Source organism: Schistocerca gregaria, chromosome X (assembly GCF_023897955.1).
Source record: "Schistocerca gregaria isolate iqSchGreg1 chromosome X, iqSchGreg1.2, whole genome shotgun sequence".
NCBI lineage: Eukaryota > Metazoa > Arthropoda > Insecta > Orthoptera > Acrididae > Schistocerca > Schistocerca gregaria.
In genome coordinates, this window is record NC_064931.1 from 805359511 (window position 1) to 805385680 (window position 26170).

At 40.6% G+C, this 26170-nt stretch overlaps 1 protein-coding gene across 1 annotated transcript in view; it reads right to left on the reverse strand.

Moving 5' to 3' along the window:
* LOC126298331 (dynein axonemal heavy chain 7-like) overlaps positions 1 to 26170 on the reverse strand; it is a 1150327-nt gene that overhangs the window by 946295 nt on the left and 177862 nt on the right. The window contains exons 12-14 of the mRNA XM_049989626.1: positions 19964 to 20192; positions 19134 to 19340; positions 7175 to 7344 (exon numbers count right to left, since the gene is read on the reverse strand). Of these exons, the coding sequence (XP_049845583.1) occupies positions 7175 to 7344; positions 19134 to 19340; positions 19964 to 20192 (606 nt within the window). The remainder of the gene's footprint in view (positions 1 to 7174; positions 7345 to 19133; positions 19341 to 19963; positions 20193 to 26170) is intronic.

A 26170-nucleotide genomic window follows, 5' to 3' on the forward strand; every position in this document is an offset into this window, starting at 1 on the left:
TCTATACCTGAGCATATAAGATGTCTTGTAGATTGCGAAGGTGCAGATACAGTTGGATATTATTTATATTTACGTCAGAAATTACGCTGGGAAAGAAAAGATATTGATGATTCCCTAAAGGAAAGATTTAAATGAATCCATGGCAACCTGACAAAAATTATAATTGCAAGAATGACGAAGATGACATGAAAAGTAATTTTCGATTGGACTGGCTGTTGATACATTCATAGCTGATATATTTTCAGGCAGTTTATGCTTTGTCGGCCACTTATAGCACATAGCAATCAGCACAGCGCATTCATAAATCGTCAGTTTCATAAAGTTTAATGAATCTGAAACCAACTCCCTCCAGCGACCTATCAAGGTCTCATTGCTTCCATGCCTCGATGCGTCGTAGCTGTTATCCGTGCCAAAGGTGTACATACGGGTTATTAGGTAGATGCTCATAGTGTTCTGTCTGATCAGTGTATTTTTCGTGTTACTGTATGATGTAGTGGACGGTTTATTAGTTTTAACACCAAACTATGAAATTTATTCTGGATTTGTATACGAAACTTATAAAACAGGACATACTGAAGCAGAAAGGTTCCTGGCCTATCGACATACTCCCGGTCGAACGACATCTTATAGCACCACTCTTGCCTGTTCCAATTCCCTGAACTGTAACTTAGTATGTGGTATGGTTTTATTAAATTTTATTGACTTAGGTGTTTGAACAAGATGCTTCGTATTTTTAAATTATGTTCAGTTGTCAAATGTGCAGCAGGAATAGCGGCTACTGGTTAGTTCACACAGTTACCACCATGTACAACTGCTAGACACTACTTTTAGTTACAACCATCTTATTTGTTTTATGTATATAAGTTTTTAAAAAAGTACAAAATAATAAATAAAATGATACAACATACGAATTGTGAAGGTAAGATAAAGTTAATACATGTTGTCAGTATATCATACATGCAAGGAGGGCGCTGTACATTGGTGTGACGTACACTAAAGCCAGCTGTGTTGTAACTATAACCAACGACCTCAGTGTGAACACTTTCATCCTTAATGTAGAGGGCCGGGGAGGATAACCTTTGTGTTGGCAGGGTTCAGTTGAGGCGGTGAGCTGTCATCAATACGATGGGGAAACATCAGGAACGGTCATACATTTTATTAGCAATCAAGAATAAGTTTAAATAAAGCGATGATCTACGGCAGCAATAAATGCCCCACCGTGCTTATATCGACAGCAGCTATTGCAGCGGCTTTGATGCAACAGGTGGCCTGTGCCTAGTTTGACGGCAGCGGCGGGGAAGAAATACTGATATGCAGAGTCCACGGCGCACGTCTACTGCCTCGGCATGGCCTTGCAGCTCAGAGCAGAACGCGCTCGTAAGAGTAATAACCCGTCATGATTCACACACTCAGCACTCGTCGATGATACACCCCCCCGCCCCCCCCCCCCCCCACACACACACATACCCATCCCACTCCACACGAAGCGGTGTGCGCTGCGTAGTAAGGGCATGGGTGGGTAGCGATAAGAGTATAAAGAAGGCGCGGTGTAACGGAGACGTTGATTCTATAGGTATCGCCGCCCGTTGTGACCGAGCGGTTGTAGACGCTTCAGTCTGGAACCGCGCGACCGCTACGGTCGCAGGTTCGAATCCTGCCTCGGGCATGGAAATGTGTGATGTCCTTGGGTTAGTTAGGTTTAAGTAGTTCTAAGTTCTAGGGGACTGATGACCTCAGATGTTAAGTCCCATAGTGCTCAGAGCCATTTGAACCATTTGCTATAGGGATCGCCTGAAGATGACAGCGAAGTACGCTCTCGAATTACCGTGTTAGGTAAACAGCTGCACCTGGCTGAACAACCGGGAGTAATAAAAGCTACTGATTAACAGGAAACGCTCATGGTCACACATCAGATTCGTTTATGGGGGGAGATGTATTACACAAGTGAGAAACTGGATAAGCTTCGTGACAGGAAAGAGCATCTCCTCAGCTCTCTCGCTTTCATGAATAGGTGTCGTGACCATGACAATAATATCAAATTTACGAGGATCGCCCATAATATACCTTAGGCCACGGCATCGCAACACGAGCAAGTCTGGACTATATAAGGGATAGGATCTGGTACACACGTCGGTGTGTGGAAACAAAATCTGAAGAATGGCTTGTACTCCGCTTAGAGATGGCTTGTTTCCTCTCACCTCATTTATGGGAGTGCACAAATTCCGTCTGTTGGGTTCATGCTGACTGATCTTGACGCAGTGCTAAACTAAACAAGTCTTCAGTGCCGAACATGTGGCATCCAGATAACAACAACCGCAAGAAGAGCAAGGATGAACTGTAGTCAATCTCATGTGGAAAGACATCGACTATGTGGCGAAATCAGTGCTGGAATAGAGACGTAATTTCGTACTATCACTGACTGTTGTACCTTTTGCAGATTTCATCAGTGGTATAAAACAAATAATTTCCTCCCTCCTCAGCGACGATTCGGAAGATTTGGTAATGTACCACGCGCTCATCGGAACCATTCCACCGAGGATATACATCATGAAAGTGGGATGAGCTGCCATTTGAGAACTACAGAATTGTCTACATTTACCTCTACGAATACATTCACATCACTACTCTGTAATTCACACTTACGTACTTGGTTGAGAGTTTATCGAATGATCCTGTCATAATCTATCTGCGGATAAAGGGAATGCCAAACTATTACTGTCAGAGTGCAATCTCAAAATATAAAACGTACTCAAGGATCCAGCTTACAGGAAACCGAAAGGAGGCGCTACCAACAGAGTGAAAAGGAAGGTCATCAGGCGTCTATGGCTATCCCTGCCAAAAGAAGTTACCAAAAAACTTCGATCACGGGCTGCTGCACCGTCAAGGCTCTATAGTTTACGAAAAATTAACAAACAAGACATTCTTCTATGGCCAATTGTAGACAACATAGATGCACTTACATACTACCTGGCGAAGCCTCTAACTGCAGTATTAAGCTCTTACGTCGGTAAATTTGAGCACCACATCAGGAATTCTGTGCAGTTCATTCAGTGGCTGCAGAAACTACACCTTCGTGGGCAGGACTTTATTGTGAACTTTGATTTGGTCTTCTTTACCAAAGTGCCGCTTCCTGATTCCCTAAAGATGACCAGGGACAAATTCAACCACTCAATGATTGACCTCTTCGAATTTGTCCTCACATTTGCGTCCCTTCACTTCAGTGGGACCATTGTGAGCAAACGCATGACATCACCGTGGGGTGTCATTTGTCACCGTCTGTGGCATCCTTATTCATAGAGGGTTTCAAAGGAAAAGCTCTGGAAACAGCTGCAATGAAGCCCACATGCTTTTTCAGATATGTTGATGGCACATTTGTGGTGTGACAGCATAGGAGTGAAAAGCTTCAGGAGTTTCTCCAACGTCTGAACACTCTGCATTGCAGCTTCAAATCCATCATGGAGGGAGAAGAGAATGGCTAACTCCATTTTTGGACGTCTTAGTCAGATAGCACTATGGCACACATTGTTTACAGGAAAGCCACTCACACTGATATGTGTCTCCACACCTCCAGCTATCAGAGCATTCTCCACATCGTGAGGGTGTGCTGCATATGCTAGTACATAGGCCCCGTACAATATTATATGAAAAAGTCAACCACGAAAACTCAACCACCTTAAGGACATACTCATATACCCGCAGAACGGATACGGTGGGAGACAAATCTGACGTGGTTTCGGCCAGAAGGCACAAGTCAAGTGAATAGAACATGATAGGGGCTTAAGACAATACTGTACCTGCCATATGCTGGGAAAGTATCGAACAAAACATACAGAACCCTGAGCCATTATATGTGCCTTTGAGACACACACTCAACAACCGATGTGCAGGTCAAGTGAATAGAACATGATAGGGGCTTAACACAATACTGTACCTGCCATATGCTGGAAAAGTATCGAACAAAACATACAGAACCCTGAGCCATTATATGTGCCTTTGAGACACACACTCAACAACCGATGTGCAGATAAAATGTCGTAAGATGTTTTGGTGCTAAATAGTTTAAGTGTTGACAATTATCTAGACTTTGTATTGGCAGGAGTAGATTGAACACTTGTGCAGTTTGTAATGCAATCGGATCACAATTTAGTTTGCACTATGAAACAATGAAAATCGATTTTATAAAGAAAAGATGTTTGGAGAATAAAATAAATATGTTTACTTGGGATGCATTATTACTTGTTGAGGGAGAACGTGGCTTAAGTCTCACCACAGGAGGTGAGAGGGCATGAAGAGATAAGTCAAAAGAAGAGCTAGTAGTATCACGAGGCTCACAACATGTTGTTCACTGAATACTTAAACTATTCAAATGAAGCAAAATATTGTTATGAGAGTAAAAACTCTTGCACCGCACTAAAAGGAAATTTCACTCTGTAGTGGAGTGTGCACTGATTTGAAACTTACAGGCAGAATCTAACTCTGTATCGTACTGGGAGTCGACTATGGTACCTATGACTCTTGCAGGCATGTGCTCTATCGAATTAGCTATCCAACAAACACCAACCTGCCCTTACAGCTCTACTTTCGGCAGAACCTAATCTCTTACCTTCCAGACTTCACAGAAGTTCTCCCACATACCTTGTAGGACTAGCACTCCTGGAGGAAAGGATATTGTGGACACTTGGTTTAGCCACAGCCTGGGGAATGTTTCCAGAATGAAATTTCACTCTGTAGCAGAAACTTCAAATCAGCCTCCTCTTCGCTGCAGAGTGCTTTTCCATTCTGGAAACAGTCCGCAATGCTGTGGCAAAGCCATGTCTCCGCAGTATCCTTTCCCTTAGGTGTGCTAGTTCCGTATGGTATGTAGGAGAATTCCTGCGAAGTTTGGACGGTAGAAGACTAAATTATAGCAGATGTAGAGCTGTGAGGGAGAACCCTAATCCGTGCTTGGATAGCTCAGTGGATAGAACACTACTTGTTCGCTATAGGCAAAGATCCCAGGTTCGAATTGTGGTCCAGCACACAGTCTGATTCTGCCAGAAAGTTTCCAGCAACTGAAAATAAAATGGAGCTAAAATGTAAAAACGACTATAAACATAGCGGATACGGCAATTTTGTTTTGTGAAAATGGAACAAAATCTCATTACATAAAAATGTGAAAAAATATATAAACCAATGAAAGTTTTCTCCATCTTGGCAGCAACAACTGTGACATAGACTTGTAAAACGGTTACTATACGTTTTTTTGTTATGACCAAATGTCGACCTTTGTGGCTTTGCACATATCGTTCGTTCTCTGTCTGCTGCCTCCGCTTACCATTTGATAAGAATTTTCTGAAGATAATCGTTACTGATAGAAACCGATTGTTATTTTATTAAGTATTTTATGTGATATAAGAGTGTTCTAAATAATTTTAAAAAACTGATAAAGTTCGCTGTCTTACCAATTAACTTTTCCAAAATTATTTCTTCTTATTAAGCTGGAAAATTGTGGTTTAGAAGGAGTCTCTAAGGAGTGGATCACATCTTTACTGAGTGATCGCGGACAAAGTGTTTGAATGAGTCTCACTGATAAGGAATCCAAACTAATGATGGAGTATCTTTCTAAGGAAGGTTCAGTAGCTCATGGTGTCCCACAAGGTCCGTTATATACATAAATAATCAGGCTCTGGATATAGAGGCAAATAAAACAATACTGTTTGCACAAGGTAAAAGTTTAAATGAACTGTAGCAAAGAATACGTAATGCTACAAATCAACTGCGTAGCTGAGATTCTAAAAACAAACCAATAACCAACAGTAAAAATAATGATTCTGTAAATTTTTAACGTTCAGGAAATAAGAACGTATGTAAGCTTAGTGTCCATATCAATCAGCAAAATATTATGGACTGCAGAGGGACTAAGTTCTTTTGCATGCGGATCCTAAATCACATCAAATTAAATACACATACTCAATCAATGAAACCAAAATTGCGTGAAACATGAAATGACATCTCCATACCTAACGAGAATAAAAGTTAAATTCAACCAGAGATGTCTTACTAGCGGCCCGCCACAAACTTCTAGTCATGAGCACGACTCTCATCCAACATCCCGTCGAATGAGACGGCATTACTCCCATCCCTTCGCGTAGCCACTTGCTTCGCCGCAGTAGAGGTCATACCCCTGGCTTCTACAATGCTATGCATGAAGACACTGAGAATACTATAGAAAAGTACAAATGAGACTATCTAAAGAGTGCAACCTACGCATATTTTCATAGTCACCTGGCTGGAGAAAATCATCAAAGTCAATGCACACTTACAAAATACACAAGATAGGTATTAGAATAACAACTGTCTAAAAATAGAAGGAATCTAGTAGACTCTTATTTTGAAATACTGCCATTATCTTCCTCATACATTGCTGAAATTTTGAAATTTATTAAAAGTATAAGTTAGGTAGTGACGTAAGCATCTAAAAAAACACTATCAATAACCATAACACAAGGATGTACGATTAGAACAATCTGCATATAGTATACGCAAACTCAAGTTTATGCCAGAAAGAAACTTTCCACATGGAAATTAAACTATTTACTGAGTTTACTGCCAATATTAAAGAATACCGATACTGAAAAAGTATTTCAGAAGTCAGTTAGACTGTATCAGCTGCTCCACTGTTTCTATTCTGTTAAAGAGTAGACGGGTTGCGTTCTGTAGCACGAAAAATCCTCTTATTTATTGAGGGATACACAATCTCTTCATTATATTATTGTAATGGACATCAACTTTCAATCAGTACTGTATTCCAGTGAATGTAGTTCGTATATTTAGAATGAGATCTTCTTTAATTGTATTGATACTGACAAGAAGTCTCAAACCAAGATGTAAATCTATTATCAATAGTGTACTATAAATTTAGTGCACTGTTACACATAACATGGTACATTTGTGCTGCTGATGTGATCAACTGAATGAAATAAAGAAACAAATAAGCAAACACACGTCCACACCCCCAACCAACCCATCCACACACACAAACTGGCACACACACACACACACACACACACACACACACACACACACACACACAGGGAGAGAGAGAGAGAGAGAGAGAGATGACGATATCTTCTGGAATGTTTTAAGTAAGTATAGAATGAAGTATCAGCAGTAAACATAGTTTACTTTTACATACCTCAGCTGAGCTATCCAGAGAAAATCATCCTCAGTCCTTACACGCTTTTGAAGTAACTCTTCTGCTATATATTTTGCGTGTACGTCCAAGACTATGAGAGCTTCAAGATTAATTCGGAATGTTCTAGGTGCTTTATCACGTACAAAGCATACATTATCGTTGATATTATTCTGTAAAAGAAAATATATATGTTCCTCACAAAATTCCAACTTTATGTAAAAGCTGATATAATAATTTCACACAATAGTTTATATTACAATGCTGAAGCGAATATTGTAGAGTCGGAGGTATATAAATATTCAGATGTATCATATGCACCTCTGTAGATTATTGTCATATCGGAGATATACTAGGACTTGCTCTACAGCTAAAAAAATTATCATATTCGTATCTGGACGATAACAGAATAGCGAAAATGGCAGAAGTGTTTTTATTAAAATTTACCGTTGACTTTCTCTCGTTTGGATAAGATTTAATCAGAGAGAGGCGTGGTATTCACCTCAACAGAAAGAAAAAGGAAAACTTGATGGCTAATAGCAGAAAACTTAAGGAAGGTGGGAAGGCACTCTCATGACCACTAAATTATCAGTGGTTTCAGAGCAGCACATTTTTTAAGATAGGTAGGGTAGAAATGAACGAAATTTTAACAGAGGTTAGCACTGAAACAAACTTTCAAAACATCCTGCCTTTTCCAAATGGAATGCGGTTGCTATTCGCACTGTTTTCACTAGAGATGATTTCTACTCATCAGCAGTTTCACATAAATCACTAGACACAGAGCTAAACAGTCTTTCATCGTCTGAGAAACTAATTATTCTTTCAACAACATACACTATTAAATTAATGAGAACAGAAAATATGTGACACAACTGAAAAACATTCTGGTGAGGAACCAAGTAGCACTGTTCCGTGAAGTGCACGTAAACAAACATTCATGTTACCTAACAAGGAGATACGTGAAGGAGATACTTCTGTCTGGCAACAAACTAATGACACAGGCAGGCCCATATCTTGGTAATAAAAGAAATATCGACTCTAAGTGTTTATTTCTTAAGCGGAAGAAAAGACTGCCATACGACATGTACCTCCAGATTCCTTCGAGATGAAATTACCTTCATTTTGCTGAAAACCCTTAATTGTATAGGCATCCAATTTCATAGCAGGGAACTTCAGTTTCAATTTCATGGCTCATTTAACAAAAATGAAAGATGTGAAATACTTGCTTTCCTCATTCAGTCAGATTTCTGGTGCACAATATCTAATAAAAAAGGAGGAAAGGAACAATACACTGAAAAATAATGTTTTCATTTATATGTCATTAATAGAAAGATTCACTGTGAGATGGTTACTCGTAGGCTATTGTATCACGTGGCACTGATTTCATGATCGGGAGGTACTTGGGCAGAAGCAAATAGCACATTATACATACGAAAGGCTGAGTCACTATTCTATTTGTGATAGTACCACACATAAAATGATTGCAGCAAATGTAATGTACATAGTAATTAGGATAGCATCTACCAGTATTTATTACATTTAATATAGTTCTTTTGAACAAGATACACAGATCACATTTGAGATAGTTAGAAAGAGCACAGATAACAAAAGGCATCAACGTGTTATGCAAAAGAAAACGTAAAGAACCCCCTGCATCATCACACTCTAGAGGAGAAGCTAAGAGTAAGAGTAATGTCAGTACCGTACTCTTAACACATAGACTAAAATCAAAGTTCAGTGTCAGGCCATTCTCTTTGAACACAGATTGTGGTTATACCAGTTATTCCGTTATTCCATTTTTTTGCAAGGCTGTTTCTGTCAGACACAACATGTGCCTGGGCACCAACTGTCGAAGGAGGTCCGTAACTTGTGGCAAGGGGTGGCAGCTCGACGTCTGCAAATACAGGTCTGTATGTGTGGACTTGCCACAGACGGAATGCCCCAAGGATCTGCCACGGATATCTTGACCTCGGTGAGATCTTTCATGAAACGGTGGAAATATGTTTGGCGTAAGATCTTATTAATCGTGATAGCGGCTGTCAGTTTGATAAGATGTGGGATACGGTGATTTTTTTAATACCTACGGAAAGGAAACATTTTATGGCAAGTGACACGTCTAGCGACACTTACGTTTATTAATCTTTTTTACTTCGCAATCTCATATTCCGACAGTGGGTGCACATGTAGTATCACAATCACTCATGGACCTGCGCGGTAAAGACCGAGAAATATTCGAAGAGGGCGGGAAAATCGACAGAGGTCAGTTATATAGCTACTGCTCTAGCGCATGCGTCTCTGCGCCAACACTTGGTATAAAGTTAACGATGTGAACTAGCAATTTCCAGTGTAAAACAATCACTACGCAGATGGCTGAATGATTATCAGCCGAAATATCATGGCAAGAGGTCGGGGTCATTCGGCTGCAATCCCGAAACTCCGTGAAATGCTTTTTACTCCCGGAAAATATCAAGAATCACATACTGCTTCGGTGAGACGATACAATCACACATCCAGAGAGTGGACAAGTTACGTAATACGCGAGCGAGATTGTTTTAGTTTCTTATGTTTTTTACAGAAGTGCCGCGACAATAGCCTCATTCCAAAGTTGAGTAACACATTTTATCAAGACCATGAAGTTCATCATACCTAAGGCATGTCTATCATTAGTAAAGGAGAGCATTCCTTTTACTCGCCGTGAATTGGAAGCCATTTAAAAACAGCTGTTTTATGTGCTCATGGAGATTGCTTCAAAACTCCGATTGCTCTCCTGGGCCGGACAGCTTCAGCTACACCAGCTCAGACTGGGCCTGTGACGAGTCTGCTTCAAGACAACCCTCTCCAGCCGGTCAGCAACATTACCACAAAAAGTATACCACTACCGTCCGCTACTGTTATACTATAACCTCAAAGCTGGAGGCAGTTCGTATAGTGAAATTATTTTTATTCAAGCAGTTATAGTATAAAGAAGCAGAGCAGTGTTACCCTCTGAAAGGATTTTTGTTATGTTGACAGCGATTTACCTAACGGAGGTGGCTTATCGGAAGTGAAAGTCAGAATTACGTAAATATTTAAACAGTAATAAACAATATTTAACCTATCCACACTGTTCAAAGAATAAAGAAAACGGTCGACAGCCTAATTAGGCATGAGAATCATTAACATTCCTGTTCAAGAAAGAGATATGAGTAACTTTAATGGACAAACACCACCTATACTTTATCATAAGAGAGTGCAATGAACTCCGTCACTAGCAGATGTTGACGTTAAAGAAAGTGCTAACAGCTATAGGAGAACAAGACTATTTGCATAAGGACAACAGATAACGAAACATATTATTACTTTGAAGACATAGTCAAACTGAATGGTCTCAATAATGTTACTATTATTGTTCACTGCAGAATCGTAAATTGGACGTAGGTAAAATATTACTTTTCAAACATCTTCCTGTCTGACATGAAATATGGATATGGTTCACAGCAAAATTAATTATGATGCATAGATTAAGCCTCTACGACTAAACACCTTTCTGCTTAGAATGAAAATTAAATGGAGTTCACTAACAAATTACTTCTCACTGTTTTTGAATAAAGAATTTACTGTTTTCATAGATAGTGGTCTTTCTATTAATCGTTACCTAGCTTGAGCATAATAGACAAACTTTTGATCCGGTTACACCATTAATATGCACTTTTAATACACAAAAGGAGCCCAATATTGTACAGAATTTCACATGAATAGCAACGGTAATTGAAACTTGCTATAATTAAGTAACTTTGTGCATTTGAACTACTTTCAATGTAGGAGGCCCCTTAATCTTGACCACTGTAGCAGAGCCTACTAATCACACTTTCAGTACACTAAAGAAACAAGCCCTTAACAAGTATGAACATTTAACCTTCAACAGTATTAGTTCTGAACTTTTACTGCAGTAGAACACAACTTGATGTGGTTATAAGACAATAGCTCACCTTTGGGTGACTTTCAACAGACTGTACTGTGATCATTTGATTTGCAAAACTCTATAAGCCACAGTTTTGAGAACATTCAATTTATAAGTTGGCAACAAAATGTTAATAATCAGTTTTAAACTGAAAAATTATTTTCAACAAGCATCATTTACTATATTACTCAGTTCTGCTACATAAACTTTTAACTTTCTTTTTATTATGTTCAAGTGGCATTAATTAGTAAAACACTGGGCTTTCCTATTTTCACAACATGGACACTCGGTAAGCATTTTTGACATGGGAAGGACCCTAAGTGGTTGTGTGACTAGGGATAAAAAATCAAGGTAGGTATAAGAGTTCGAGTACAAGTTACCTTATATTTGCGCACACTAAAACATCCAATGAGCTGATCCTTCACATTACATATTTACAATTCCTTGGTTCCTTTTTTGGTGACTGCGCAATGTGGTGGCGATTGCATGTTGGTAGGTGGATTTACGGATAGAATTGCTAGACTCTGTCATTTCTTGGTGGCGATGATAGGTATCAATTCCAGAATAATTCCAGCTCTTTATCCATCCATCTGAGGCATCAGAAAGCGGCACGGAAAGCCTCTCTCGGCACCAGCACAATATACAACTTTTACATGAGCAGTTGACTGGTTGGTAGCCCGTCCCCGGCCGACTCTCAATCCACCTCTTCTACCTATGCCAACCACAATTGGCGCGCGCTACTAAATTCCGTTCCGGAGGGGAACCACACCACCTTTTTCATACAAAATAACTAAAAGCCCTTAGTGAGGATCAGTCTTTACATAACAGCAAGTAGTTAATTTAAACAAAACATATCATTTGCACATATTGGTATTTCTATAAAAGATTATTTAAACAAAATTACAATTATATACATTAAGTTTTGTTCCCTCCAAATGAGGCAAAGAATTCAAATTATAGATACACTACATTGCATAGAATCAAACGATGACATCAAAGTTTTTACACAGGAAACAATAACCACTCTCATGGTATCGATTCAATCTAACAACACTTACAGAAACTCAATGTTATAACATTAAACAAAACAAAAGGCAAAATAAATCAGTAGAGCATTAGAACTATGGTGTTACAAAAGGTCTTTTTTCGAAGTGCCGTGATTAATTTTACGGATAAAGCTTTTGACAAGGTAACGCTGTCGGTGCTTAGGCAAAGCTTTAACTTCGCGTCTACGCCTAGAAACTTGCCATTAGCTGATTTAATTTTAGCTGCTGTAAAGCTGTTAGACCTCTTCCCAGTGACGCTGCAGAAGAAATAAGGGGTGAAACATGTCGCGTACTTACGAAAACTCTACCTCAGAAGAGTAATGCTTCCTCCGCTGAAGTGGCTGTACTACTCAAACTACGAGAAGGGAAACGCCACTGTTATGTTACCACGCGATCTGTATGACCAGGAGAAATGCTTGCTGGGTGTAACAACGTACCAGAAATTTGATAAGACCTCGCAGCGGAGAGTAGAAAGAAAAACGTTAGCGTTGTTGATTTCTTCTTCTCTTCTTCAAGAAGTTGCGAAACGAGTGAAACGCCACTACCCTTTTCCACCAAGGTTATATAGTTTCATGGTCTTCCGAAGATCCACAAAGAAGGTCTCCCATTACGTCCTACTGTAAGAAACATCGGCGGTTTGACGTATGACGTATGACATCTAGCATCTTTACTGAGACCTGTTGTGGGGAAGTGCTCGTATCATATTCGCAACTAGGGTGGCTTTATTGACAGACTGAAGAAACTTCGAATCAATGAACCATACTTATTAGTAAGCTTCGAAGTTGTCTCACTCATCACTAGGGTCCCTCTCATGGTTACATTGTCACTCACTAGCAATAAGTTCAAAGCCAATACAACGGCAATATTTCATCACGCCCTTTCCTAAACCTACTTTCATTCAGCAATGAACATTTTGAGTACATTGACGGCTTTGTCAGGGGTAGCCCTCTGTCTCCCTGGCAGAAAACGTTTTTATTACATACTTTGAGGAGAGGGCGTTTGACTCTGCAGAAGGTACACCAAAAGTCTTATGGTGATATATAGATCATAATTTTATAGTATGTTACCCCCGGGAAGAAGAACTGTCACGCTTTTTATTGCGTATGAATTCAGTGCACGAAATGTCCAGTGTAGGATAGAAGAGGACAAGTGCGGCTATCTGCCTTTTCTGTACGTGATTGTCAGTCGGAAAGTAGATGGATCCTTAGGGCATTCCATCAACCGTAAGCACACACATACAGACTGGTATTTGCAGGCGTCTAGCTGCCACCATCCGCCAGAAACTATGGACGTTCTTCGAAAGTTGGTGCCATGAGCACATTTGTGTCTGACATAGACAGCCTTGTAAAGGAGCTGGAACACCTACAATCTATGTTCAAAAACAGTCGATATTCTCCAAATTAGATCAGCATAGGTTTAAGGAGGAAGAAACCTGACCACTCAGCAGAGAAAGAACTGTTCAAGCCCGCAGAGAAAGAACTGTTCAAGCCTACTGTGTTCCTCCCATACTTCGGAAATATTTCGTCGAAATAATGCAGACTCCTAAGGAAACATTATGTGAAGGTGATCTTCCAGCTACCTACAAAGACTTGTGCTCTTCTTGGTTCAGTAAAGAATGATCTGTAATTGCGGAGGACTGGAATCTAGAGAATACCGTGCCAGTGTGGCAAAGCCTACATTGATCAGACAAGACACACAGTAGCTGAAAGGTGAGTGTAACAAGACCGCCACACTCGTCTTTCGTAGCACAGTAAGCCAAGCATAGCCGATCATTGCATTTCTGCAGGTCATTCTATGGAATTTTCGCCACTAAAGTCTTGACCTCGACCAGATCCTTCCGGTATTCATCTATTGACGAATAGCTGGAAATATGTTTGACAGAAGATCTTATTGATCTTGATGGCGGCTTTCAAATGGAAAAAGCGTGGGACGTGTCGTGGCCGGTATCAGCAGCCGCATTAATTATTCTTCGTTGCAACTCTTCCAAATTAAATGATAGAATAAGAAATCACGTGAAGTTAAGTGAGGTGACTGTGGGGGCAATTGGAGAGTAGGGGAAACATGGTGGAAATGGCATATAGTCCAATACTGAGGCAGTTCGGCACTGCGTTAATCACTAACGTCAGAAAGGAAGTGTTATGAAACACTTTATTTTTGCTGAATGAAATCTCCACTGTCTTCCTGAATTTTGATATAAAGCATTGCTGTTGCATGACCAGGTACACTATAGCTGTCAGCTCTTTCTGCAAATAGATGAATAAAAAAATTCAAAAAATAGTCCATCAACTCTAGGAGAGGACATGGCACAACTGACTCAGACTTAGCGAACAAAATGTCCACATCAGTCCAGTATTCCATACGTTCAGACATACTTACCCTCTAGTGGTGATTATTACGAGCCGGCCGGTGTGGCCGAGCGGTTCTAGGCGCTTCACTGGAACCGCGTGACCGCTACGGTCACAGGTTCGAATCCTGCCTCGCTCATGAATGTATGTGATGTCCTTAGGTTAGTTAGGTTTAAGTAGTTTCAAGTTCTAGGGGACTGATGACTTCAGATATTAAGTCCTATAGAGCTCAGAGCCATTTGAACCATTTTGATTATTACGAATTAAAGCTTGGAGAATTGCTCTGTCCACTAATATATGAAATTTTTCTGTGTGTCTTGGAGTTTTCGCACAGTGGGCAGTGGAAGTGTTTAAACTCAGAAGAGTGTTCCTGGAGCCACTCTGTAGCACTCCTGTATGTGTGGGGTGTCGCATTGTCCTGCTGGAATTACGAAGTCCATCGAAACTCACAAAGGACATGAATGCATGCAGGTGATCAGTCATGATGCTTACCTACGTGTCACCTGTCAAGGTCGTGTTTAGACGTTTCAGAAGTCCCATATCAGTCCAATTGCACACGTCCCACACCATCACAGAGCCTCCGCCAGCTTGAACAGTCCCTTGCGGACATGCAGAGCCCATGGATTCCTGAAGTTGTCTCCATACCCCTACACGTCTATCCGCTCGATACAATTTGAAATGAGACTCGTCCGACCAGGCAACATGTTTCCAGTCATTAACAGTCCAGTGTCGGTGTTCACGGGCCCAGGCGAGACGTAAAGCTTTGTGTCGTGCAGTCATCAAGGGTACATGAGTCTGCCTTCGGTTCCGAAAGCCCATATCGATGATGTTTCGTTGAATGGTTTGCACGCTGACACTTGTTGATGGCCTAGCATTGAAATCTGCAGTAATTTGCGGAAGGGCTGTACTTCTGTCACGTTGAATGATTCTCTTCAGTCGCCGTTGGTCCCGTTCTTGGAGGATCTTTTTCCGGCAGCAGGGATGTCGGAGATTTGATGTTTTACGGGATTCCTGATATTCAGTGCACAATCGTGAAATGGTCGTACGAGAAAATCCCCACTTCATCGCTACCTCGGCGATGCTGTGTCCCATAGCTCGTGCACCGACTATAACACCATAACTATAACACTGTTGTTGTTGTGGTCTTCAGTCCTGAGACTGGTTTGATGCAGCTCTCCATGCTACTCTATCCTGTGCAAGCTTCTTCATCTCCCAGTACCTACTGCAACCTACATCCTTCTGAATCTGCTTAGTGTACTCATCTCTCGGTCTCCATCTACGATTTTTACCCTCCAAACTGCCCTCCAATGCTAAATTTGTGATCCCTTGATGCCTCAAAACATGTCCTACCAACCGATCCCTTCTTCTAGTCAAGTTGTGCCACAAACTTCTCTTCTCCCCAATCCTATTCAATACCTCCTCATTAGTTACGTGATCTATCCACCTTATCTTCAGTATTCTTCTGTAGCACCACATTTCGAAAGCTTCTATTCTCTTCTTGTCCAAACTAGTTATCGTCCATGTTTCACTTCCATACATGGCTACACTCCAAACAAATATTTTCAGAAATGACTTCCTGACACTTAAATCTATATTCGATGTTAACAAATTTCTCTTCTTCAGAAACGCTTTCCTTGCCATTGCCAGTCTACATTTTATATCCTCTCTACTTCGACCATCATCAGTTATTTTACTTCCTAAATAGCAAAACTCCTTTACTACTTTAAGTGTCTCATTTCCTAATCTAATTCCCTCAGCATCACCCGATTTAATTGGACTACATTCCATTATCCTCGTTTTGCTTTTGTTGATGTTCATCTTATATCCTCCTTTCAAGACACTGTCCATTCCGTTCAACTGCTCTTCCAAGTCCTTTGCCGTCTCTGACAGAATTACAATGTCATCGGCGAACCTCAAAGTTTTTACTTCGTCTCCATGAATTTAAATACCTACTCCAAATTTTTCTTTTGTCTCCCCCACTGCCTGCTCAATATACAGATTGAATAACATCGGGGAGAGGCTACAACCCTGTCTCACTCCCTTCCCAACCACTGCTTCCCTTTCATGCCCCTCGACTCTTATGACTGCCATCTGGTTTCTGTACAAATTGTAAATAGCCTTTCGCTCCCTGTATTTTACCCCTGCCACCTTTAGAATTTGAAAAAGAGTATTCCAGTCAACATTGTCAAAAGCTTTCTCTAAGTCTACAAACGCTAGAAACGTAGGTTTGCCTTTTCTTAATCTTTCTTCTAAGATAAGTCGTAAGGTCAGTATTGCCTCACGTGTTCCAACATTTCGACGGAATCCAAACTGATCCTCCCCGAGGTCCGCATCTACCAGTTTTTCCATTCGTCTGTAAAGAATTCGCGTTAGTATTTTGCAGCTGTGACTTATTAAACTGATAGTTCGGTAACTTTCACATCTGTCAGCACCTGCTTTCTTTGGGATTGGAATTATTATATTCTTCTTGAAGTCTGAGGGTATTTCGCCTGTCTCATACATCTTGCTCACCAGCTGGTAGAGTTTTGTCATGACTGGCTCTCCCAAGGCCGTCAGTAGTTCTAATGGAATGTTGTCTACTCCGGGGGCCTTGTTTCGACTCAGGTCTTTCAGTGCTCTGTCAAATTCTTCACGCAGTATCGTATCACCCATTTCGTCTTCATCTACATCCTCTTCCATTTCCATAATATTGTCCTCAAGTACATCACCCTTGTATAAACCTTCTATATACTCCTTCCACCTTTCTGCCTTCCCTTCTTTGCTTAGAACTGGGTTGCCATCTGAGCTCTTGATATTCATACACGTGGTTCTCTTCTCTCCGAAGGTCTCTTTAATTTTCCTGTAGGCAGTATCTGTCTTACCCCTAGTGAGATAAGCCTCTACAGCCTTACATTTGACCTCTAGCCATCCCTGTTTAGCCATTATGCACTTCCTGTCGATCTCATTTTTGAGACGTTTGTATTCCTTTTTGCCTGCTTCATTTACTGAATTTTTATATTTTCTCCTTTCATCAATTAAATTCAATATTTCTTCTGTCACCCAAGGATTTCTAGCAGCCCTCGTCTTTTTACCTACTTTATCCTCTGCTGCCTTCACTACTTCATCCCTCAGAGCTACCCATTCTTCTTCTACTGTATTTCTTTCCCCTATTCCTGTCAATTGTTCCCTTATGCTCTCCCTGAAACTCTGTACAACCTCTGGTTCTTTCAGTCTATCCAGGTCCCATCTCCTTAATTTCCCACCTTTTTGCAGTTTCTTCAGTTTTAATCTACAGGTCATAACCAATAGATTGTGGTCAGAGTCCACATCTGCCCCTGGAAATGTCTTACAACTTAAAACCTGGTTCCTAAATCTCTGTCTGACCATTATATAATCTATCTGATACCTTTTAGTATCTCCAGGGTTCTTCCACGTATACAACCTTCTTTCATGATTCTTAAACCAAGTGTTACCTATGACTAAGTTGTGCTCTGTACAAAATTCTACTAGGCGGCTTCCTCTTTCATTTCTTAGCCCCAATCCATATTTACCTACTATGTTTCCTTCTCTCCCTTTTCCTACACTCGAATTCCAGTCACCCATTACTATTAAATTTTCGTCTCCCTTCACTATCTGAATAATTTCTTTTATTTCATCGTACATTTCTTCAATTTCTTCGTCATCTGCAGAGCTAGTTGGCATATAAACTTGTACTACTGTAGTAGGTGTGGGCTTCGTATCTATCTTGGCCACAATAATACGTTCACTATGCTGTTTGTAGTAGCTTACCCGCATTCCTATTTTCCTATTCATTATTAAACCTACTCCTGCATTACCCCTATTTGATTTTGTGTTTATAACCCTGTAATCACCTGACCAGAAGTCTTGTTCCTCCTGCCACCGAACTTCACTAATTCCCACTATATCTAACTTTAACCTATCCATTTCCCTTTTTAAATTTTCTAACCTACCTGCCCGATTAAGGGATCTGAAATTCCACGCTCCGATCCGTAGAACGCCAGTTTTCTTTCTCCTTATAACGACATCCTCCTGAGTAGTCCCCGCCCGGAGATCCGAATGGGGGACTATTTTACCTCCGGAATATTTTACCCAAGAGGATGCCATCATCATTTAATCATACAGTAAAGCTGCATGTCCTCGGGAAAAATTACGGCTGTAGTTTCCCCTTGCTTTCAGCCGTTCGCAGTACCAGCACAGCAAGGCCGTTTTGGTTAATGTTGCAAGGCCAGATCAGTCAATCATCCAGACTGTTGCCCCTGCAACTACTGAAAAGGCTGCTGCCCCTCTTCAGGAACCACACGTTTGTCTGGCCTCTCAACAGATACCCCTCCGTTGTGGTTGCACCTACGGTACGGCCATCTGTATCGCTGAGGCACGCAAGCCTCCCCACCAACGGCAAGGTCCATGGTTCATAACACTATAATACTTAAACCTTGATAACTAGCAGCAGGAACCCGTGTAATAAATGCGCCAGACACTTGTTGTCTTATAAAGGCGTTGCCGACTGCAGCGCCGTATTCTGCCTGTTCACATATTTCTGTATTTGAATACGCATGCCTATACCAGTTTCTTTGGCGCTTCAATGCATAATGAAGTTGTTAGTATTGAACATATTACATAATTTTACTAACCTGTAACTGACTGCAGTATCCCTTCAAATATGAACTACTGTCATGTGAAATACAATAATGGATGTCAGCTGTCCATATTATCTGTGATACACACAGTATTACTTGTCCTGGCCAGCTGCAAACCCACGAGCTTCTTCTTTGTGCACTGTAATCTATATTACTCTGGTGTATGTTGTGTTCTAATGAAAGGACCATTTGCGTCTCCATCTGGAAATGAATGAAAAAATATAACATAAACTGTATTTCTCAGTGAATATAGCAGCATGATAGTATGTACTGTGTTTTCAAAAATGAAACACTGTGAAAGCTAAGCTAGTAACAGAAAGACTGTTTGTTAAAAATAATCTGGAAGACAATAATTTATTCTAAACTAAGTTATTTTCCTTAGTTATCATGCCACATTTCATACCCATAGAATATTATGATGCTGTCAACAGGTAAAATTTGATTTGACATAGAAAATATACAATGAAGCCAACACTAATACATTATGTTTTTGTGAGTGCTTTTCCGTACACCATGTTAGTTGAATGGTAAGGAATTCCGACGTTTCCAGTGAGAAATTCCTCCATCGATGAAAAAATTACAAGTATCCTTTCCGTTTTGCAGTACTAAACATCAATCACAATTATTGATATTTTGAACACATACTGCCTTGAAGCAGCAGTACCAAAAATTACATATCTGTAAGTATTTTTTGTATGTGTATAAAATATCTACATTACAATTGTTTCTATTTCAAAATACAGAATTTTCTCAATAAAAATACTTTCTTGTTCCTATTACGTATATAACATGTATTACATTTCATCACAAAAAATTATTAATACCTCACTAAACCACTTTTCTGCTGTGACTCCATTACGTGATGTAGGAATGTGGTTCAGAAGTTTTATTTCTTCGCCATGTTCACTAATGAGGCAGTTTATGTTCCCATTACCATCAACTTTCAGTGCGTTTATCCCAGCAAAACATTTGTTGAGGTACTTTTGTACACCTAAGGGGTTATTTCCCTCTGATATTATTTGCAACATTTCGTGATTTGTCAAGAAGAAAAATCTGTAAGGGAAGATACATTATTCTATGCTTCATCAGACGAAATTTTTTCTATAGCTAATGTTACTTAAATGGCAGACAAAATGGTTTCTATAGCTTATGTTACTTAAATGGCCTTATTGTTCAGTATGATTTTAGCTGACACTGTTAAACATTTTATTTATTAACAACAATATACTATCTATGAGTAAAGTTATTAATTATAACTTTTCTTAGGTAGTGACTAACAATATGTCTACTATTTTCTGATGGTTGTAATTGTAACTACTGTAATATGTAAGGGTACTATTATTTTATTCTGTGTGGTGTGTACATTCTCTGAAAGAAGCTACAAATTATTGGTGTATGAGCTATATTTATATGGTATCTGTCATGAGTTTGTTGACAATGCCATTACTAAGATTTTTTTAATAGAACCTAATTGTCTACTATTTATAAAAAAAACTTTTTAATGAGTGAGTCACTTTGTAATTTTCTTCGAACATTACATGTACTTAACAATTTAATGGTGGAAATGGAATGTATCTGATTGATATTTGTTTCACACTGGAGCCACATCCGATATACAATCTGCTACCAAAATCCAGTAAACACCTATTTCACCATCTCCAAACACTGACTGGAATACTGACGCAAGGCGTTCATGCAGTGTTTATATTGCAACAGCCATGTTAATATAGGCAGAACGAATTAATTATGCCGTAAGTAGTGAAACTCTAAGACTGTATCGCGTGGTGAACCACCACAATGGGGGATTTCAGAGGATCAGTTGCAATAGGATAAGATTTATTACAAATAGTTTACAGTAACTAACACGTCTCATGTCTAACTAAGATAAAAATATAATTGCTACCCACAGAGTGGTAGTCAACTGAATCTGCTCTGAGATATAGCCGAATATATACATTTAGACCAGGTCCTTGGCACTGTCATAATTCATGACGTTTGATTGCAATGGTTTGCGTCAACAGATTTTACTGCTCAGAGTAGGATTTAAACCCCCATGACAGACTTCTCGGGTGTTAACTTTAATTTGTGCCTCATTGTGTACACACATTCTAAATATGCAAAAGACCATTGGGATTAGATCTGCTAAGCTTAGATAATCACTGATGGTGAGTCATGTACAACGGGGGCAGAAATGTAGGCTCCCATCCATCTTTGTCATTAAAAGTGCGGGAAATAACACTTGAATATCGGATCGTTGATAGGTATCCTCTAATGTTCTCTCTAGATTGCTATAATTTATACGATATTCCATTATCAGTACAGAATCTAGTCTCTGCCTGAAGTACGAGTCCCCATTTTCGATTCAATGTTTAATCAAAAGGAAATTTAAGTTAGTCTTCATTTCAGTCTTATCTTTCTCTGTTGTTATGAAGTTGGTTCACAAATCACATACCTTGGCCGAATTTGTGGTTCTGTTTCCTGCAGACTGCTCACAGTCCAGTGTTATAAATGTGACGATGATGGCTTATAAGATTTACTTATTCACTCATTCATCCAAAACCTGTTTCCAGATCATGGTTAGATTATGGATATTGTATATGAATGTATGTGAAAACGTGTGCACACGCACACACACACACACACACACACACATATATATATATATATATATATATATATATATATATATATATATATATATGATGTAAAGAAACAGCAATATTTCACCAAATAAATAAATTTTTTGCCATAAAAGGGTTTGCATTGATTGCAGGAGGTTCACTGTCTTGCACCAAATCTCTTGTATTTAAAATGTTGTAATAATTCAGCTTCTGAATAGAAGCAGCGCTCTGTTCAGAGTAACTAACAACTCGCTATTGAAAATAAATTCTCTGTGAAGAATGTACTTAAAATTTAACAAAAATGAGAATCATTAACTTATTTTTACCTCATATAGAGGTCTGTTGCAAATCTGTATTGCATTATTTGCAGTCGAAGCCTCAAATCGTGATGCCCTCACCAACTGGACTTAAAATTTTCTTTCTGGCTTGCATCATGGCTGTAGATATTAAAATTTTTATTTACGTCTTTTAAATTCTTTCTAACATATTTAGAAGTTTCTAGTATATACGTACACGGAAGATGGAAGATTTACAACGTCTGAGAGAGGGGGTTTGCACAATAACAGCCCCAGAGAATGATGGGGTTGCTCTGAGCCAGAATGGTGCGAGTGGTTGGTGGAGGCGAGGTGGGGGCCTAACAGACTCCAGAGAAAAAAAAGTTCAATTGTGTGTGAAAGCCGGTCGGGTTGCCCGAGCGGTTCTAGGAGCTTCAGTCTGGAACAGCGCGACCGCTACGGTCGCAGGTTCGAATCCTGCCTCGGTCATGTATGTGTGTGATGTCCTTAGGTTAGTTAGATTTAAGTAGTTCTAAGTTCTAGGGGACTGATGACCTCAGATGTTAAGTCCCATAGCGCTCAGAGCCATTTGTGTGTGAAATCTTATGGGACTGAACTGCTAAGGTCATCAGTCCCTAAGCTTACATACTACGTAACCTAAATTATCCTAAGGACAAACACACACATCCATGCCCGAGGACTCGAACTCCGCCGGGACCAGCCGCACAGTCGATGACTGCTGCACCCTAGACCGCTCGGCTAATCCCGCGCTGCCTCCAGAGAAAGGCAGCTTTATATCTAACAAGTTCTTTAGTGGTGATCTGTGCTGCTTGAAACACAGGGTCAGTGGCCGGCTTTCCGCTGAAATGCCCTATGACGATGACATGGATACTCCGCCGAGCGCTGACCGTGCCGTTACATTAGCTCGACACACGTTTCCTGTGCCAACAGCTAACACTCAACGATGGCGTATTTACTACAACCCCAGGTGACAACCAGCTGCGTCATGGTTGGAGATGCCCACCACGCTGACATGCCCATCTCGCGATGCGGCTGTGCACAGGGAGCGACCTGCTATCCGCTGGGCAGGGGTCTGCCGTGTTGCTGGACATGATTACGCCATTGCAATAAGTCCGTGGAGGGTTTTAGTGTTCAGGGCTTGCCGTACCATGGCCTCGAAACAGAGACTTCTATTGGCAGGTCTATGTGGTATCTGCGTCCAACACAGCCCTTTGTCCTGGTACAGTTGTGAGCCTAAGAATAATCCCATTCCTAAAACGTCTAGTATTTTTAATCATCAGCAGCGCTCTTACTGTGCATGTGTGCCACTACGAGTCATGTTTCCTAAAACGCCAGTGCCACTGTCAGTATGGAAATTATCTGGTCCCTTACTGCACTTGTCTGTGCAGTGCCACTGATTTCGCTATTTTAACAAAATAACCTGCCTCGAAACATTTCATTGGCCTTTTTGAATTATTACAATGACATCACTTCCTCCTGTGCTGGCGACAGTTCTGCGCTACATCACTCCGGCTCACTATAATATGCCCATATATACTTGGTATACTACATCACCCTCACAAGACTTGGTACCTCAGGGCGACCTTAAATCCAGTCTGATATATTACATGTTCATACAAAATACAGAGAGACTTATAATCAAAGCAAATATCGACTTTCTCACATGGCTAAGATACTGATGCAATCTTACTTATTAAACTGCTTATTGCTGCTTGACTTATGGGGCTTTTTGTTTATGGGGCATTTTATTAATGGGGCTTTATATTACAACTTTTTTGCACTTCCGGCCACTTAACCTTCACGGTTGCACCGTTACTTCCTTTCCTCTTAACCCTAAATTTACCTCTTTTTCGCTTTCAGACTACAAGGACACATTTTCACTCTCTCCTATGGTCTAGGGATCCAGCCTATTGGATTCTGTACTATTGGTGATTTATGCTGACGGTCGTCTCTTCGCCTCAGAAGAATAAAAGCTGTGCACGACGTAGTTAGCCACTGCAGCACTTCATATTACAGCACTCAATCACTGATGCGCGTCGTTGTTCTTCTCTGAGCTCCTCTACGTGCTGCATCAACTGCTCGCCTGAATTGCCCCCTTCCTGAGCGGCAGTGAAGCGATCAAGTAATGTGTTAAGCCTGATTCCATAGTTTGATTCAGGAGTGTTATATTCGATACTAGCCTGCCGCGGTGGTCTCGCGGTTCTAGGCGCGCAGTCCGGAACTGTGCGGCTGCTACGGTCGCAGGTTCGAATCCTGCCTCGGGCATGGATGTGTGTGATGTCCTTAGGTTAGTTAGGTTTAAGCAGTTCTAAGTTCTAGGGAACTAATGACAACAGCAGTTGAGTCCCATAGTGCTCAGAGCCATTTTTATTCGATACTGTCAATAACTTCAAAGGTACATCTGGCCAATAAACTGTGATTGTGAGATTTTCACTTGCGTGATTCCCGTAATCATGACTGGCCGATGGAAGGTTGGCCCTGCTGCATCGCATGTAGTCCCACTGATTAATGATACACTCCCTTCTAGTTCAAACCATCTATCCTCCGTAATTTTGCTCCGCTTGTAACGACTCGGCACTATTACCACGTCATCAGAACTGGAGTAAATCCAACAAAAACTTTCTTACTGAAAAAGCAGGCTGCGCTCCGTGATATTCCTCAGTCTAGTCCCTTCTGTCTTGCTAAGAACAACAGCACTACACATGTGCTCTGGCTGTTTTGTATTACAGTGTCGAACATACTGTGACCTTCCCCCTTCGACAATATTGCAGCTCTTCCGCCGTCAGTACTACATGCCTGTTACCATCTTCCGAAATTGACCATACCCAGCCGATCCTCACCTGCGTGAATTTTCCAAGAACTGCCCACTTCATTGTATGTGTGTGAATGGCGTAACCCTTCAACTGTACGTGCCTTCCTGTCGCCAGCAATCAAATTAGAACATCCATTCATCTCGGTCAGTTTTCACTTCTGCTGATCCTATGCATTAGGAGAATAGTATGTTTTGTCCACTAGTTCTCATAATTAAGCCTAACTCTGTGCTTTCTGAAACGACGACAAGTACTTTCAGGTGACAAAATGCAGTATTGCTGTGAGTTCTATTCTTTCCCTAGACGTATCAAAACCTGACGACAGAGACAAATATCACCCTTCCTCCCTTCTCAGAAGGCTGCTATCATTAGCAAGGCCACAAAAAACAACAAAATTATAGAAGAAGTCTCTACACTGACATATCGTATTCCCTAAAGTCCTACACATATGCAAACATGTAAAAAAAAGCACAAACCAATCACCTGCTTGACCCTGATGAATATGAAACTTCGTGTACAGGTCATTTTCTTGTCTATTCCTATGATTACTTCTCCTCATGTTCTTCTCTGGCTCCAGCTGTGACACTCCTGGAATAAACTCCGGGCTACCTTGAAAAGGCTGTAGACGCCCAACATGTATTATTGTCGTTCTTTTTGGCAACTAAAGCGTCATATTTACTGATGAAGTAATCTTCACAACCTAATAGGGTCCTTGATATCTTGTGAAGAACTTCTTTGTATTCCCTTTCAACGTATAAGGACTAGATATTATCCAACTTTATATTATGATAAATCTGCCATAGGCGTCAGTGATTGCTCCTGCTTCACTAGCGCCTTTGTGTTCACCCTCTGTACTTGTTTCCATACTTCTTGTGCTGTTTTTGCAAACTCATATACTGACTCTTGCGCTTTACCTGTCTTTGCCTTTATCAAATCGAATGTTGATGGTATTTTCGACCGTACACGTCCTCATATGGAGACAACCCAAGTGTTGATATACATCAATCGGGAGAGATGAAAATGTGTGCAACGACCGGTACTCGAACCCGGAATCTCCTTCTTACATGTCAGACGCTCTAACCATCTGAGCCACCGAGGGAACAGAGGATAGCGTGACTGCAGGGACTTATCCCTTGCACGCTTCCAGTGAGACCCGCAATTCCAACTATCCACAACCTACATTCGTAGTGCTCCTAATAGATATTGGCCCATTCACTCATTACTTGCGGCAGACTAAGCTGCCGAGTCCCGTAAGAGTTCGGGCAAAGCGTGTGCATTCGCACGGAAGAAGGTCAATGGCCGGG